Source organism: Bos taurus, chromosome 6 (genome assembly GCF_002263795.3).
Source record: "Bos taurus isolate L1 Dominette 01449 registration number 42190680 breed Hereford chromosome 6, ARS-UCD2.0, whole genome shotgun sequence".
Lineage (NCBI taxonomy): Eukaryota > Metazoa > Chordata > Mammalia > Artiodactyla > Bovidae > Bos > Bos taurus.
The window spans coordinates 71873212-71890339 of record NC_037333.1 but is presented as its reverse complement, the minus strand read 5'-3'; the positions used below and the strand labels follow the sequence as shown (position 1 = coordinate 71890339).

General features: G+C 41.7%; 1 protein-coding gene across 3 annotated transcripts; it reads right to left on the bottom strand.

Moving 5' to 3' along the window:
* Positions 1-309: 309 nt before the first annotated feature.
* Positions 310-15438, bottom strand: ARL9 (ADP ribosylation factor like GTPase 9). 3 transcript variants are annotated; one of them, XM_059887769.1, is made up of 4 exons: positions 14912-15438; positions 11221-11383; positions 8019-8194; positions 310-1232 (listed from the first exon to the last, which is right to left on the bottom strand). In XM_059887769.1, the coding sequence occupies exons 1-4, from the start codon at positions 15329-15331 to the stop codon at positions 1044-1046; spliced, it is 948 nt and encodes a 315-aa protein (XP_059743752.1). In that variant the 5' UTR covers positions 15332-15438; the 3' UTR covers positions 310-1043. The 3 variants fall into 3 exon arrangements, with proteins under 3 accessions (XP_059743752.1, XP_059743753.1, XP_059743754.1); XM_059887770.1 differs by lacking the exon at positions 14912-15438 and adding an exon at positions 14687-14879; XM_059887771.1 differs by lacking the exon at positions 11221-11383 and having other exon boundaries at positions 14912-14996.
* Positions 15439-17128: the final 1690 nt, after the last annotated feature.

Sequence of the window (17128 nt, the reverse complement as noted above, 5' to 3'; positions counted from 1 at the left end):
AGATAAAGCTTATCTATATAAAAAAATAAAATATCAAGAAGTTGAAACACAAATCCCTACGGTGTTCTGTTAGTGGTAGTTTCTTAGAAAGAAGCCATTCTTAAATCTTTCTGAATGCTGTTAATTTGTATTTCTATGTGACTTTGATAGTGTTTACTTTTCTTATTGCCCTATCCTGATTTCTTTTCCCACATTGTTAAATGGATCCACTTAAAGGAAATATGCCGGTGCCAGCCGGCAAAGTCCATCAGGTCCCAAGAACGTGCACGGCGGGGCTAAGAAAGAAACTAAAGCAAGAGACTACAAAAATGGGGTCGAGAGGTTCAGACACGTCACCATGAAGGGACACAGTCTGACACCAACTTTATTCAGCATCTCATATTTATACAGAAGAGCGTGAGAAAGACAAGACAGTTGACATTTTTTCTTGGTTGGCCTATACATCTTACAAACAGTCACAAGAAATCTTGAGAGCATGGGAATGGCTCCCTGTTATTACTTCTTACACCAGATAACATTTCTCTGTGCGTGAGAAGTTTGCACAGAACTCCAGGTGCCTGCAGTAAATAAGCGCCTAATCTCTGGGGTGGCGGGACAGAGAGCTATGTTTGCAAGCAAACCCTCAAGGACTGAGGCAGCTCCCAGAGCTGTGTCCTTCGGACAAAGGACCCCGTTCTCACGGGCAGCTCCCTGCAGAAATACACCTGGATTTACTTGAAAAAGAGGAAAGTTATTAGAATATTTTAATGTAAATGTCATTTCACCGAGAAACTACAAATGGGATGAATGCTTGCTAATTTTCACTTTAATTTTGTTGATTAAAAATCCAAATCCCTCCAAATACATTGTTTACCAATACTTTTAAAGTTCAAAATCTAAATAGAGATCCTTTTAATCAATTAACATTATCTTGTATGTGTATATGTGTCGTGCATTGAGAAAATAGGAAATGTTTTATTTTTTATTTGAAAGTGGAAATTTTGGCTTCCAGCCTGCCACGTCACGTTCCCTGGTGACATCCAAATCATGAGTCTCGCAGTGGGCTATGCCTGATCACTCATGTCTGCAGCCAGGTGTGCAATTAGGTCTCTGGCATCTTGTATAATGGAAGGTATCTCTGAGCCATCCTCAGTCACCTGGGTTCCGAACAAGAACATCTTCCTGTCATTTCCCACCTCAGATAATGCCAAAGCTTCATGGATATCTGTAATGTGATAGGCTGCTTCAAGATCCTTCATAAGAATGGAAAAAGAATTGAGAAAAAGTTGGTTACTTTGCAACATTTTTGGATAGATACATTTATTACTCTCAATGACTGAACCTCCATTATAATATCGAGGATATTGTAATCCCATTACTAGGATCCTAAAGGCTGTTTGAATATAAAGATTTTCATCGGAATTATATCAGCATTTATGAGTTATTATCAAAAGAGTATTTTCTGGAACAAAGTTAAGCCAATATAATACCTTAATCAATTTCCTAACCAGTGTGATCTGCTTCTAGTTTTGTTTTTCCAATTTTGTCTGAATTTTCCCAAGACTTATTTTTTTAATTTTTAAAAATAACTTAATAATTTATTTATTGTTGGCTGTGCTGGGTCTTTGTTGCTGCATGGGCTTCTCTCTAGTTGTGGTGCTTGGGCTTCTCATCGTGGTGGCTTCTTTTATTGCAGAGCACAGGCTGTAGAGCTCGGACTTCAGTAGTTGCAGCGCAAGGGCTCAGTAATTGCAGCTCCCTGGCTCTAGAGCACAGGTTCAACAATTGTGGCTTAATGGCTCTGTAACATGTGGGATCTTGCTGGATCAGAGATCGAACCTGTGTTTCCTGCACTGGTAGGCAGATTCTTTTCCACTGAAGAATCAGGGAAGCCCTCCAAGATTATTTTTAATTTGTCTTTACAAAAGAAGCTTGATTCATTAAATTGGTTTTTGTCCATATAATATTTTACTGATTATCAGTTCAGTTCAGTTCAGTTGCTCAGTCATGTCCAACTCTTATTGATTATAGCATTTGCCAAATGTAAGTTTTCTTTTGCAAAAATTATTTCTACTGAACAAAAAGTTTTACATTAAATTTGGGGGGAAGGAGGGAGGTAGAGAAGGGATCAGGGACAGAATAAGTTTAGAAAATGGTGTAGTAGGTGAAGAAGGCTGAGAGGCAAGGGACAGATGGAGGGAAAGAAGATGAGATGGAGAAGTGGGGAAGGCTTAAAGGAGGAAAACCCATCCGAAGAAGCAGAGAGGGGAGAGATTAAAATGAGGAGACAAAAAGCATGTGTTTATGCTGCATGATAAGATCGAAACATATTTCTTTGCCTCTCACACAACAAGAATTATTTATAGCAAATAACCTCTGATATTCCCTCTCCTAAATACATATGCAGATTCAGTTACAGTTTTTAAGTCTTCTGCAAAAGTTTAAACATTTTCACTCTTAACATTGAATTTGTAATTGGCTTTTTGTTTCATGGTGTTCTCCCAAAGTTTTAAAATAGTACAATATTGTCATTTTTTCTTGTACCAATATGAATCTATCAAATTCTTGTAAGTGTGAGGTTTTCTTCATGTGGTATCATTACCTTTTCTGGTTCTTCCACTTTATTGCCTGTCTGAAACCTGAATTCATTTAGTCTTAGAGCAAGTAGTGAATTTTGCAATTGTTTTAATGAATCTAGTAACATGTGGACGATGTCTCAGGTTAAAAGAAATGCCACCAATGGAATTGGAGAGGAAGAAAACAGAAGGGTGTTGGAAGGGAGGAGGGGCTCCTTGTAATGATAAAAGAACATCAGGGATAAATATCAGGTGTATTCCATGCTCACATAATTGTGCCCTAATAGATGTCATCACTCAAAGAATAACGACAGTAAGATGACTTTAAAAAAATATTTATGTAATAACTTGAAACAATGAGTCATCTAAAAGCTTAAGTTATTTTGATCAAGGAGTAATAACCAAGATGACCTTAAACTAGAAAGTGTGTTAGCTGCTCAGTTGAGTCCAACTCTTTGTGACCCTAGGGACTATGTCCCACCAGGCTCCTCTGTCCATGGAATTCTCCAGGCAAGAATACTGGAGTGGGTTGCTATTCCCTTCTCCAGAGGATCTTCCGGACCAGGGATTGAACCCAGGTCTCCTGCATTGCAGGCAGATTCTTTACTGTCTGAGAATATCCAAACATTTTATTATTAAACCCCAGTAAAAGTTATAATTTGACACCAAATGGTCCTGTTTATTCAATTTGATGAAGAGATATAAACCACAAAGGAAAGCATCAATAAATTGGAGTATTAAAAATGAAAACCTGTGTATTAAAAAGAGAACCATAACAAAATAAAATGTTAACAATAGGTTGCTGCTGCTCCTGCTAAGTTGTTTCAGTCGTATCTGACTCTGTGCGACCCCCTAGACAGCAGCCCACCAGGCTTGCCCGTCCCTGGGATTTTCCAGGCAAGGGTACTGGAGTGGGGTGCCATTGCCTTCTCCACAATAGGTTGCTAGAGAAGATATTTGTAATGCATGTAACAGAAATAGGATTATTTTTCCAAAAGATATGAAAGACTCCTACAACTCAAATGAGAAAAGATAAACACCCAATAGGAATTTGGGGAAAGATATTAAAAGTTAATTCACAGATATGGAAATTTACTTCAAAGAATGAAACTAATTTGAAACTAATAACCAGTGAACATCTGAAAAAAATGTTCAGGCTCACTAGTAATTAAAGAAATGCAAATTAGAATAATAAGATAAAATTTCATTCTCACAAGACTGGCAAAAATGAAAGTTTGACAAACCAAGTATTAACAAGGGTGTAGAGCTATAAAAACTATCATATACTGCTGGTAGGAAGAATAAATTAGTTCAATATCTTTGGAAAGCAACTTGGTAATATCTAGTAAAACTGAATATGTGAACGAAAAGTGAAAGGCGCAGGGACTATACAGTCCTTGGAATTCTTCAGGCCAGAATACTGGAGTGGGTAGCCTTTCCCTTCTCCAGGAGCTCTTCCCAACCCGGGGATCGAACCCAGGTCTCCTGTATTACAGGCGGATTCTTTACCAGCTGAGCCACAAGGTACAAATCCCCAAACCCAGTAATTCCTCACAATTCCTTAGAGAACTGTTGGTACACGTCTATGAAAAGACACATACATGAAGATTCACTATAGAACTCTTTACAACAATGAAAAATTGGAAATAACCCAAATGTCCAACAATAAAACGGTAAAGTGGTGGTATATTCATGCAATGCAATACTATACAACTCACTTACATTTACCATGATCTTCTAAATCATCACAGTTTGTGGTACTTAAGATGTTAACTAAAAAAACAAAAACAAAAAAAACTCCAGCCTTTTAAAAAAAATAATCTGCTGGACTAGCATTTATGCTGGACTTTAATATAGGCTCCTACTTTTAGATCATCATTATAATGATTTATTTTACTTCCATAAACACTCACTCATAGGAGTGGGAGAAAGGGTAGGAACTCTTATGACTGATAAGCCTGGCAATTGAGAGAGGCTACAGCATTACAAGCACACTTCAGAGATACTGCAAATTTGGTTCCAGACTACTGTGATAAAGTGAATACCGCAATAAAGTGAGTCACAAGAATTTTTTTTGTCTCTTGGTACATAGAAAAGTTACTTTAACACTACCGTAATCTTTTAAGTGTGTGATAGCATTATGTCTAAAAATATGTACACACCTTAATTTAAAAATACCTTATTGCTAAAAAAATGCTAACCATCATCCGAGCCTTCAGCAAGTCATTATCTTTTTATAATAGTAACATCAAAGGTCACTGATCAGAGATCATCATAACAAATATAATAATTCTAAAAGTTGGAAATATTGCAAGAATTACCAAAAGGCAACACAGAGACATAAAGTGAGAAAAAGAAGTTGGGGAAATGGCGCATATAGACTTGCTCCATGCAGGGTTGCCACAAACCTTCAATTTGTAAAAATCACAGTATCTGCAAAGCACAACAAAGTGAAGTGTGATAAAATTAGGTATGCCTGCACAATGCTATAGATGTTTAATGTTGTTTTAAATTTCTTTTATTGTAGTAAGATACACATAACAAAATTTTCCATATTACCATTTTGAAATGTACAGTTTGGTGTACAGTTAAGTAAATTCACATTATTGTACACCATCTTCAGAACTCTTCAACTTGTAAAACTGACACTCTGTACCCATTAAACAATAGCTTCCCATTTCTCCCTCTCTCAGCACTTGGCAACTACTATTTTTTTGTCTCTCTGATTTTAACTACTCTGTGCTTAGTCGCTCAGTCGTGTCTGACTCTGCGACCCCACGGACTGTAGCCTGCCAGGCTCCTCTGTCCATGGGGATTCTCCAGGAAAGAATATTGGACTGGGTTGACATGCCCTCCTCGAGGGTATCTTCCCAATCCAGGGATTGAATCCAGGTCTCCCACATTGCAGGTTGGTTCTTTAACCATCTGAGCCACCAGGGAAGCCCTTAACTGCTCTAGGGGACCTCATAAAAGTATAATCATACATTATTTGTTCTTTTGTTACTGGCTTATTTCACTTAGCATAATGTCCTTAAAGTTCATCCATGGTGTAGCATGTGTCAGAATTTCCTGACACATTTAAGGCTGAATAATATCCACTGTATGTATACACCACATTTTGTTTATCCGTTCATGCGTGGATGGGCACTTGGGTTGCTTCTACCTTTTGGCTACTGGGAATAATTCTGCTATGAGCACAGGTGTGCAAACATCTGTTTGAGTTCCTGCTTTCAATTCTATTGATAATATACCCAGAAGTGGGACTGCTGGACTATATGAAAATTCTATTTTTAATTTCGTAGGGAACTGCCATACTGTTTTTCATAGCAGCTGCACCATTTGACATCCCCACCAACACTGCACAAGGTTTCCATTTCTTCATGAGTGTTTAATACTTTAATGCATGTGTGTGAAATTCAGGTCAGGCTAGCTAATCTAAAACTAATTCTGTATACTGACACATAGTGTGTGTGTGTGTGTGTGTGTGTGTGTGTGTGTGTGTTAGTCGCTTAGTCGTGTCTGACTCTGCGACCCCATGGACTGTAGCCTGCCAGGCTCCTCTATCCTTGGGATTCTCCAGACAAGAATACTGGAATGGGTTGCCATTCCCTTCTCCAGGGGATCTTCCTGATCCAGGGATCAAACCCAGGTCTCTCAGATTCTTTACCATCTGAGCCACCAGGGAAGCCCATTATATATAGTAAGCACTCAAAGATTTTGTTGAAATCAATTCAACAGTCAGTAAATGTTTATTTGATTAAACTTAACAGATTTGTTGACTTCCTACTATATACAAGGTAGTATACTAGGTTTTACATGGGACACAAAGGTGAATGACAGTCTCTGTTCTGAACGAATTTACAGCGGTGGGCTTTCCTGGTGGCTCAGACAGTAAAGAATCTACCTATAATGCGGGAGACCTGGGTTCCATCCCTGGGTTGGGAAGATCCCCTGGAGAACAGAATGGCAATCCACTCCAGTGTTCTTGCCTGGAGAATTCCATGGACATAGGAGCTTGGCAGGTTATAGTCTATGGGGTCGAAAAGCGTTCAGACACGACTGAGCGATTAACACTTTCGCTTTTACTTGGTATCTGTGAGGGGATTGGTTGCAGGACCCTAGAAGACATCAGAATCTGCTCAAGCCCCTTATATAAAATGGTGTCATTTCTGCAAATAACCTATGCACATCCTCCCATATACTTTAATCATCTCTGCTGCTGCTGCTGCTAAGTCGCTTCAGTCGTGTCCGACTCTGTGCGACCCCATAGACGGCAGCCCACTAGGCTCCGCCGTCCCTGGGATTCTCCAGGCAAGAATACTGGAGTGGGGTGCCATTTCCTTCTCCAATGCATTAAAGTGAAAAGTGAAAGTGAAGTCACTCAGTCACGTCCGACTCTTAACAACCCCATAGACTGCAGCCTACCAGACTCCTCCGTCCATGGGATTTTCCAGGCAAGAGAACTGGAGTGGGGTGCCATTGCCTTCTCTAGACTACTTATAATATCTAATACAAGGTAAATGCTGTGAAAACAGTTGCTCACATGTGGCAAACAGGAGTTTTACTTTTTGGAACTTTATGGAATTTTTTTTCCCCCTGAAAGGAGGGCTGATTGTATACTCCAGGAGACCTAATAGTATAAACTGAAATGAACATACAGCATATTATTGAATATTTAGCTCTTAAAAGCAGACGTTTCTTTGGGTCATCTGCAGAGATGTGGTTGGACCTAGAGTTTGTCATACAGAATAAAGTAAGTCAGAAAGAGAAAAACATCGTATATTAACACATACATGTGGAATCTGGGAAAATGGTACAGATGAATCTATTTCCAAGGCAGGAATAGAAACTCAGAGGGAGAAAATGGACTTGTGGACATAGAGGGGAAAGGAGAGCGTGGGATCAATTGGGTGATTAGGACTGACATATATACATTACCAGGCTTCTCAGGTGGCTCATTGGTAAAGAATCTACCTGCCAATGCAGGAAGCGCAGATCCCCTGCTCCCCTGGAGAAGGAAATGGCAACCTGCTCCAGTATTCTTGCCTGGGAAATCCCATCAAAGGAGTCTGGCAGGCTACAACAGTCCATGGCGTAGCACAAGAGTAAGACACAATTTAGTGACTAAAGAACAACAACAAATATACACTACTTTATGCAAAATAGATAGCTAATGGGAACCTGCTATAAAGCACAGGAAGCTCAACTCAGCGCTCTGTGATGACCTCGGGGGGTGGGATAGCGGGTGGGAGGGAGGTCCAAGAGGGAGGCGGTATCTGTGTATTAGGACTGATTCACTTCTGTTAGCAGAAACTAACACACTGTAAAACAACTATCCTCCAATTTAAAAAAAATCAAATTTAAAAAATAAATTTAAAAGATCAAATTCAAAAAGTAAACATTTCTATTTACTGCATTAATAAAAAAATATTGAGTACACTTTATATTTGCACAGATGTTTACCTGTTTGTTTGCAAACACAACCAGAGGAAGGACTGGGTTTGTTCCAATTAGTTGATGAAGGTATTTCTTGGCTTCAGGTAATCTTTTGTGATCTGCTGAATCCACCACAAATACCAATAGCAAGCCCCTGGACAGGTACATTTCCCAATAGGAACGGAAAGGTTCGCTGCCGCCAACTACAAAGAAAAGCAAAGGAAGAAAACACACACACACACACAAATCTCAGAAGAGTCTATCGAGGCAGCCAGGTAAGGCACATTTTGATAATTTCTGAACACTGGCAGGTCTTCTGATAAAAGACCGCTGTGAGACTAGACCCAATTCTGAGAACAACCAGAGTGATGTTTCTGGGGAAATGACTGGTGGGGATATTTACCCTCCACAAGCGGTTCACTAAGTTCTGGCACACAAAGGACCAGCGTGGTGGTAGTTTAGTCACTACGTCGGGTCCAACTCTTGCAACCCCACGGACTGCCAGGCTCCTCTGTCCATGGGATTTCCCAAGCAAGAATACTGGAGTGGGTTGCCATTTCCTTCTCCAGGGGATCTTTCCAACCCAGGCAGGGATCAAACTCAGGTGTTCTACCTTGCAAATTTGTACCACAGTGGATGCCTCTTGATCTGTTATACAGAGCAGTCATGACAGCCAGTGCATGTCTATCAAGCATGGATCAGTAAACAGGAGTAGTCTACTAAAAGAATTCAGGGTGGTGGGTTAAAACACGTTTCTCTAAAATGTCTTAAATGGACTGATTTAAATGTCATTGGCTAGCCTCTCTTGCACAACTTTTTCCTTTGTCAAAACCCCAAATCTAATTTCCTTTCTTTAATCTTGAACTAAAAGTTAATATGATCCTGTGGGTATTTAAGAAGAGTTGCCTCAGGAAAAAAATGTCTTTGGGTTATTTCATTCTGCTGATGCTTCCCAGAAGAAAGTTTCCCAGATACAATGAATTCGGTTTTTATTTTTCTCCTGGGACAGAAATTGACAAACCATGGCCCACAGTCTAAACCTGGCTCAGCTCACTGCCTGTTTTTGTACAGCCTGTGAACAAAAAATGGATTTTACATTTTTAAACATTTGGGGGGGAAAAGAATTACCATTTTTTAACATATGAACATTATATCACAGTTGGATTTCAGTACAAGCAAAGTTGTGTGACAACACAGGCATGCAGGTTTGTTCACACATGGTCTCTGGGTTGCTTTCGCAGTACTGAGTAGCAGCAGAGAGATCATGTGGCCACAAAGTCTACGTTATCTACTCTCGAGCCCTTTGCAGAAAAAGTATGCAGAACACTGTATGGGCACTTAACAAAAACATTTCAAAAACTAATAGGAAAGGGTCTTTATTTGTCTTTCCTTTGTTTTCCTTTGTAGAGAGAGCCAGGCTGGTCATTCTTCAAAGTATTTTGTGTTTTAAAGAATGTAATCTAAGTAATTCATATCCTTTAACATACGAGCTTAAACAGGGATTCCCATTTTTTTTGCCAACACCATGACATTTCATCTATAATAGGAATTGTTATCTTTTAGTTATTAACTTTAAAAAAAAATATTAGTTGGGGAGGGCACAGGACTGGAAAAAAAAGTATTCATTTACTTATTGTTGGCTGCATCAGGTCTTAGTTGTGCTGTGGGGGATCGCCATTGTGTCGTACAGGCTACACTCCACTGGTGGAGTGAGGGCCCCAGAGCCTGGGCTTAGTAGTCATGGCGCATGGGCTCTGTTGTCCCGTGGCATGTGGGATCTTACTTCCCCAACCAGGGATCAAACCCATATCTCCTGTATTGGAAGGTGGATTCTTAACCACTGGACCACCAGGGAAGTCCCTAGATATTAACTTCTAATTTAATGGTAACATAGTTAGAGAACAGAGTTTATATGATGCCTCTTTGAAAACTCCATTAAGACTTGCTATATGGCCCAGGCAGTGCTCCGTGTTTGTTTACTGTTCCATGGGTATTTGAGAAGAATTAGACAATTTTATATTGTTCATTAGCTCAAATTGGTTGACTGTGTTCAAACATTATTTACTCTCTGCAATTTTTTTCTCCTTGATTCCATTAATAATTGACAAACATATGTTGAAACTCCTCACTCCAACAGCTCTGTCCATTTTCCCCCTTAATTGGAATCTTTTCTTTTTTCTTCCTATCTTCCTTTCTTTTTTTTCTCTTTCCTTTCCTTCCCACCACCCCCGACCCTGCCCTTTTTCACTTTTTATATTCTGAGACTCTTTTCTTAGCCATCTATTTCATTAAAAATATTATTTCTTCTATAGCTTCTGAGAAAATTGAAATCTCTATTCCTAATAATGCTTTTATCAGAAAGATTTGCCTACAGGTTTAACAGTTTCTCTGCCCACCATTTTCTCTTCACAATTGGATGAAAGCAAAAATTCATAGCATTTTCCTTGCATACTGGAGGTGGGGGTACAGAAAATGCCCGGTCCTCCGGCTTGAGCATCTTGATGGGTGAGGAGACATTTACTGATCAGTGGATTACAGGGACAGGAACAGATATGCAGCTATATCAAGCATTTGCTTGGACAATGTTTGGTGTGAGAGGCCGATGAGACAGCCAGGTAGAGATGTCAGGTGACATTCGGGTATGTTTGGCTGGATAGATAAATTTGGAAGAGTGTAAAGAGAAGATAAGAGGATCTGATACAACTTTGGGAAACAGCAATATTCTGAGAGGCAGTGACTCCAGAATTACTTTAGAGTAGGGGCTTCTGGGTTGTGATCTGATTACAAGAGTATATATGTTGTGATCTGGTCATAAGAGGTTTGTGAATATTTGCATTTTCAAGAAGGAAGCACACTATATTTACTCAGATTGGATTTTTATGGGGGGGGTAGTAAGGAGGAGGGAGGCTGTTAAAGGAGAGGGTGCTAAAGCCTTCCTCTCAACTCCCTTTTATCACCACCACTGGAAAAAGGAGAAAATAAAAGGAACAGAAAGTGATTTTACCCACATTGTACCCTAGCATTCATCTACATATGCATTCTAAAAGTCTAGGAAAATTTGACCCAGGGTTTCATTTCATAAGGACCTATCATTCATTTCATATTCATTTTATCATTAATTTCACAAGGACCCATGTGATGTTGACATCGCATCTGGCTTAAGATTTGACAACCATGTGGCTATAAAAGCTATTAGCTACCCCCAGAAGCACTGAGAAAGAGCGCTTACTCTCCAGGAACTCCATCTGGCGGTCCTCAGTGCTGATGCACACTGCATTGAAACCTTGGGTGGGGGCCACACTGCGCTGGACTCGGTTTAAAGCTAGAAAGTGGAGAATACTGGTCTTTCCTGCCCCATCCAGGCCCAGCACTAGGATCTGCTTATTTTTCTCCTGTGAAACAAAAGATAAGGCAATAATATGCTATCAGGGCCTTGTTTTCTTGGCTCTGGGAAGTGCGCTTGCCAATATTTGTGAAATTGTATAAAACTTTGCAAAAAAAATTTAATAGGTCTAGAACAAACTGTACTAGTCAGTTTGTATTTTATATAATCAGTCATTACTTACATGATATTAACTGTATACCCTCTCTCCATCTTCCAACTCCTGGTCAATTTATCAAATAAATACTTTATATATATCAGGATTTATAGGAGGTGCCATATTTTCAGGGCCAATTTTCACTCTTCACTTGGCTTCCCTAGTTCATGACCACTGGAGACTGCACGAGAATTCAATTTGTTGTTTGGGGTCTTGGGACCTTCTTGGTCTATGTATTGACTCTGCCATTTCGCATGTAAGCATGTAAGGTCATAATATTAATCTGTCTTGTCTCCCCAAATTGAATCATAGATTAAAAGTTCTTAGGGCAAGGTTACTCTCTTCTGTACTTTTTAATATAAATATTAAATGAAAAGGCAAAGACTATAAAAATTGTTAAACTAGTTAAAATCTCATGCTAAAACCTGATGAACTAGATGTAAACTTTAGGAAGAAGTATTCCACCAGCCTTAGAAATTTTTATGACAAGTGTTTGAGGGACAAGAAGGGCAAGAGTGGTACGAAGAGAGAAAGAGAAAGTTTAGAGTGCTCAGAAAGGTGGCTTTTAGTGTACAAACTTCAATGTAAACAGTAATAAATGAGCAACCCAGTCAGACTGTTCACAGGAATTCTATTTCTCAAACAGCTTACCAAAGAGGTTTCTCATATATGGGGGAAAAAAAAACTTGGAAACATCTTCAAGGGCATTGGTTTAAAATAATAATCTTATACATTTCTGCTTGAACACTAAATGTCATTAGACATAGACTGCGTGCTAAGTCGCTTCAGTCACGTCTGACTCTGTGTGACCTCTATGGATTGTAGCCCGCCAGGCTCCTCTGTCCATGGGATTCTCCAGACAAGAATACTGGAGTGGGTTGCCATTTCTTTCTCCAAGGGATCTTCCTGACCCAGGGATCGAACCCAGGTCTCCCACATTGGAGGGAGATTCTTTACTGTCTGAGCCACCAGGGAAGCCTTAGACTAGATTTCTGTTAAAAAAAAAAAGTGATCCTCAACAGCACTATACGTCTATCCCATGTCCCTCCTGTCTGTAATATAGAAGATCTGTGTAAAAATAAGATGTTTTAAGGTCTGCTGTAAGAGAGACTTATGTACGGGGAATCATTTATGAAACCTGTCTAGTGAGTAACAGAATGTTTTAAAGTAAATGTTTGTTACTGGAGTGAATTATTGATGGCTCTTAAAGTAAATGGCTCTTCCATAGGTGTTTCCTATATCCATCCCCGCTTCCTCCCCATTCTCTTCCATCTGCATCTAAATGTTACAGTGTCATTCTCAGAGTCATGGTAAGGAAAAGGGACTAGATGCTGCTCTAAGGGGATGTCATTGGTTGATTTTAAATGAATGCTTTAAAGCAATGGTGACCAAGAAATGGCCGCAAGATGTAGACTGTGTCCCCTCATTATCTCCACCAATGGCTCCACAATCAGGCTACCCCAACATATTTTATCAGTTTCAAGATTTCTTTTTTCACATTTTAACATCTCTGAAATGAGGGCTTTACAATCTATAGTATGTCATATTTTGGCTGGAAGCATTTTTTTTCCTTTCTCTGTGGTACCTAAAATAATGGCATCTTGGATCTTATGAATTTTGTGAATAAAAACCATTCCCTATTCCCTTTCCAATCACATCGCTGCCACTAACCTGACCCTATTTAGAAATTCTGTAGTCATTGATGCTTTACATTTTGCTTACTTTTTAGTCTAAAATACAAGGTTCCTCACGTTTATAATCGCTGGGGTTTAGAAAAGCTGGGGTTACTGTAAACCAAGAGTTCAGACATGAAATATGATTCAACACCACTGTTCCTTGTTAAAAGTTATTCCTTTAACTATAATGAATCTATATAGTCTGTTTTGTGTGTTCAGTCTCAAAGTTGTGTCCAACTCTTTGCAATCCCATGGACTGTAGCACACCAGACTTCCCTGTCCTATTTCCGAGTTTGCTCTAACACGTCCATTGAGTTGGTGATGCTATATAACCATCTCATCCTCTGCTGACTTCTTGTGCCTTCAATCTTTCCCAGCATCAGGGTCTTTTCCAATGAGTGGGCTCCTCACATTAGGTGGCTAAAGTAATGGAGCTTCAGCTTCAGCATCAATCCTTCCAATGAATATTCAGGGTTGATTTCCTTTAGGATTGACTGGTTTGATCTTGCAGTCTAACGGACTCTTAATTAAGTCTTCTCCAACACCACAGTTTGAAAGCATCAGTTCTTTGGCTATTTTACCAGAGATCAAATCTCTGTTAATAATTCATATTGTTTAGAACCAGAAAGCAGCTCTGAGCCCAGGAACTCCAGGAGTACAAAGCACACTAAGTTGAGCCAAATAATGCTTGTTTTTTTCCTTCTCCCCCAGTTTTTAAATTGTGGCAAAGTACACAACATAAAGGGCTTCCCAGGTGGCGCTAGTAATAAAGGATCCACCTGCCAATGTAGGAGATATAAGAGATATGGGTTCCATCCCTGGGTCGGGAAGATGCCCTGGAGAAAAGCATGGCAATCCACTCCAGTATTCTTGCCTGGAGAATAGAGGAGCCTGGCGGGACACCATCCACAGGTCACACACAGTCATACACAACACAAAATTTACCATCTTAACCATGTTTAAACCCAGAGTGATATAGACTCCATTCATAATACCATGCAACCATCACCACTAGCCATAACTATTCATCTTGTAAAACAAACTGTACTCATTAAAATGCTTACCCCCCCATCCCCCAACATTCTGCTCTTTGAGTTTGAATACACTAGGTAAACCATCTAAGTAGAATCATACGTATCTGTCCTTTCATGACTAAAAGGCTGGTTTCTGAGGCCTCTCAGTTAAACCTTTGTGACCCTCTCTTCTGGGTGCTGGTGATATGAAAACAATGTAAGTAATAGCAACCAGAGCGCCCAGAGAAAAGGTCCAGGCAGTCCCAAAACACATCCTGCACAAATTCAAGAAACCTACACCTTCCCCTCCCCCCGCCCCCACAAAGCAGAAAAGACTGGAACAGAGACAGCACGTGTGGTGAGGGTCTGGGGGCTAGTGTTCGGCGCCGGCCAGAGACGGAGCTGGAAAAAAGGCTATTCCCAGCACCGCTGTGAACATCAACAAGGTGTCTTCTTCAACACTAGACCTGGACACAGGGTCGGGGTTAGGGGTGAGTGGGCGAGCGGCTGAGAAGGGGCTCGCGATGGGTCGTTCGAAGCTTGGCACATTCCGATTCCATCCGCGGATACAAAGCCGGCAAACGAGACCGTATTCCTTCGGGCGCGAGCCCACCGGGGGTCTCGCACGTAACAGAGCCGGCGAAACACTGGACAATGGCCTCGGGTGAGGGTCCGAGGCAGCGGTCTCTTACCAGCGGCTCCAGCGGTATTTTTATCAACGTGCTGTTGTCCTTCTCTTTCTCCTTGAATTGTTCCTTCTCTTTCTCCGTCTCCCGCTCTTGCCTCTTTTCATCCTCATTTCTCTTACTTTTCTCCTCCTTCCCGTTCTCCTTTTCCTTAATTTTCTCCTCCTTCCCCTTTTCTTTCGCCTTAATTTTCTCCTCCTCCCCCTTCCCAGTTTTCTCCTTCCCGTTCTTTTCCTTAATTTTCTCCTCCTTCCCCTTCCCAGTTTTCTCCTTCCCGTTCTTTTCCTTAATTTTCTCCTCCTTCCCCTTTTCTTTCTCCTTAATTTTCTCCTTCTCCACCTTCTTTTTGTTTCTCTCCTCTTTTTGCTGAATTTTCTCTTTCTCCGGCTCCTTGCCCTTCTCCCTCTTTACTTTCCCCTTCTCCATCCCCACCACCTGGGTTTCCTTCCCTCCTCCCGCGCGCCCGCGCGCTGGAGCCACGGGGCGGGATGTGGGCCGGAGTGGTCGCCGCGGTGGGGGCAGCGCCGGGGGAGACGTAGGTCCACGTGGCGTACACCGACCCCGCGGTAACCGCCAGCCCCTCCCACCCCGGGGCCCCGGGCTGCAGCTTGGGCATCTTGCGCTCGCTCGCCAGCCAGCGGGCTGCGCGCAGCGGATTAGTCGAATCGCGGGTGGGAGACAGATTGAAGAGCGTAAAACGTGGGAGCTAAAGAAGGGGCGAGCCCATTCCAGGGGACCCGGGAGACCCGCCCGCGGGAGCTGGGAAAGACCGCTGAAGCAGGAAAAGCGTCCTCAGGTGTCGCTTCCTCGGAAGCGCGCGCCACGGCGAGATGCGCTCGGACTGGGTAGGCGTCTCAGAAAGGCCTTTCTCGCCCGCCCATCTCAGCCTCTCACTTCCCCGGCCTCCTTCCAGCCCGTGTGTCTCCTACCAGAGCGCTGGAGAAGGCGCCCGAGTCCTGAGAGCCCCAGGCTTTCCTGCCTTCCCCTCGTTAATAATGTCTGGAGGGTGAAGTTGGCTCTCTCCCCCCTCCTCACCCGTCCTATTTAAGTCCACCAGCAGCGTCTAAAGCCGCTATCCAGGAGGCTTAAGGAAAAAAGGAATGTGACCGGTTCCCTTATTTTAAATGTTACATTTCGCTTTAAAAAATCGCTCTGGAGATAAGTCTGCCAGGATCACAGCTACTGGTAAAACCAGGCATTAAAACCAGTACCTTAGCCACCTCATGTGCAGAGTTGACTCACTGGAAGTCTCTGATGCTGGGAGGGATTGGGGGCAGGAGGAAAAGGGGACGACAGAAGATGAGATGGCTGGATGGCATCACCGACTCGATGTACGTGGGTTTGGGTGAACTCCGGGAGTTGGTGATGGACAGGGACGCCTGGCGTGCTGCAATTCATGGGGTCACAGAGAGTCCAACACGACTGAGGGACTGAACTGAAACAAAACTGTTGTTCCCAATGATCGAATACATAGTAAATTAGATACCCATGGGGGTCTGCAAAGGTGGTGTGAGAAGTGTACGGATGGTCCTTTTTATTATTTCGTTCAACTGCACTCTTTAGTGGAGAAGGTAATGGCAACCCACTCCAGTATTCCTGCCTGGAGACTCCCATGGACAGAGAAGCCTGGTAGGCTACAGTCCCTGGGGTCGCTGAGTCGGACATGACTGTGCGAATTCACTTTCATGCATTGGAGAAGGAAATAGCAATCCATTCCATTATTCTTGCCTAGAGAGTCCCAGGGACAGAGGAGCCTGTTGGGCTGCCGTCTATGGGGTCGCACAGTCTGAAAGGACTGATGCAACTTAGCAGCAGCAGCATTCTTTAGTACGGTCCACAATCTAAACACTATCTTAATGTGGTAAGCCGACTTTCCTTCATCAGATCCAAGTTTTGAACAGGTTTAAAAGAAACCAATGAACAGGTTTCAGAAAGCTTGTTTTTAAGGTTAGTAGTTTCCGAAGTATTCTTGGAAGTGCCATCCGCTAAGCCAGCGCCATTTGCGCAGCGTGAAGCCTGCCCAACAGAGCTCCTTAAGTGATCCCCTTCTTCAAAGGCAATAAAGGTATCAGCTTTTTTTTCCTCAAAAGCCAAAACTTAAAAAATGTTTACTCTTCAATTTGGTTATGTACAAGTATCCACATGATGAATTTTCAGTGAAAACTCTGTTCTCTCAATACCTTAGTTTAACTTTCTGGTTTTGCAGGAAGGGGCAAGAGGTAA

Coding starts and splice junctions, on each gene's coding strand:
- ARL9 (XM_059887769.1), bottom strand. CDS start 15,331: ATGGAGAAGGGGAAAGTAAAGAGGGAGAAGGGCAAGGAGCCGGAGAAA. Junction 11,384..14,911: donor AAATACCGCTGGAGCCGCTG/GTAAGAGACCGC, acceptor TTTGTTTCACAG/GAGAAAAATAAGCAGATCCT. Junction 1,233..8,018: donor TTGTGTTTGCAAACAAACAG/GTAAACATCTGT, acceptor ATTCTTATGAAG/GATCTTGAAGCAGCCTATCA.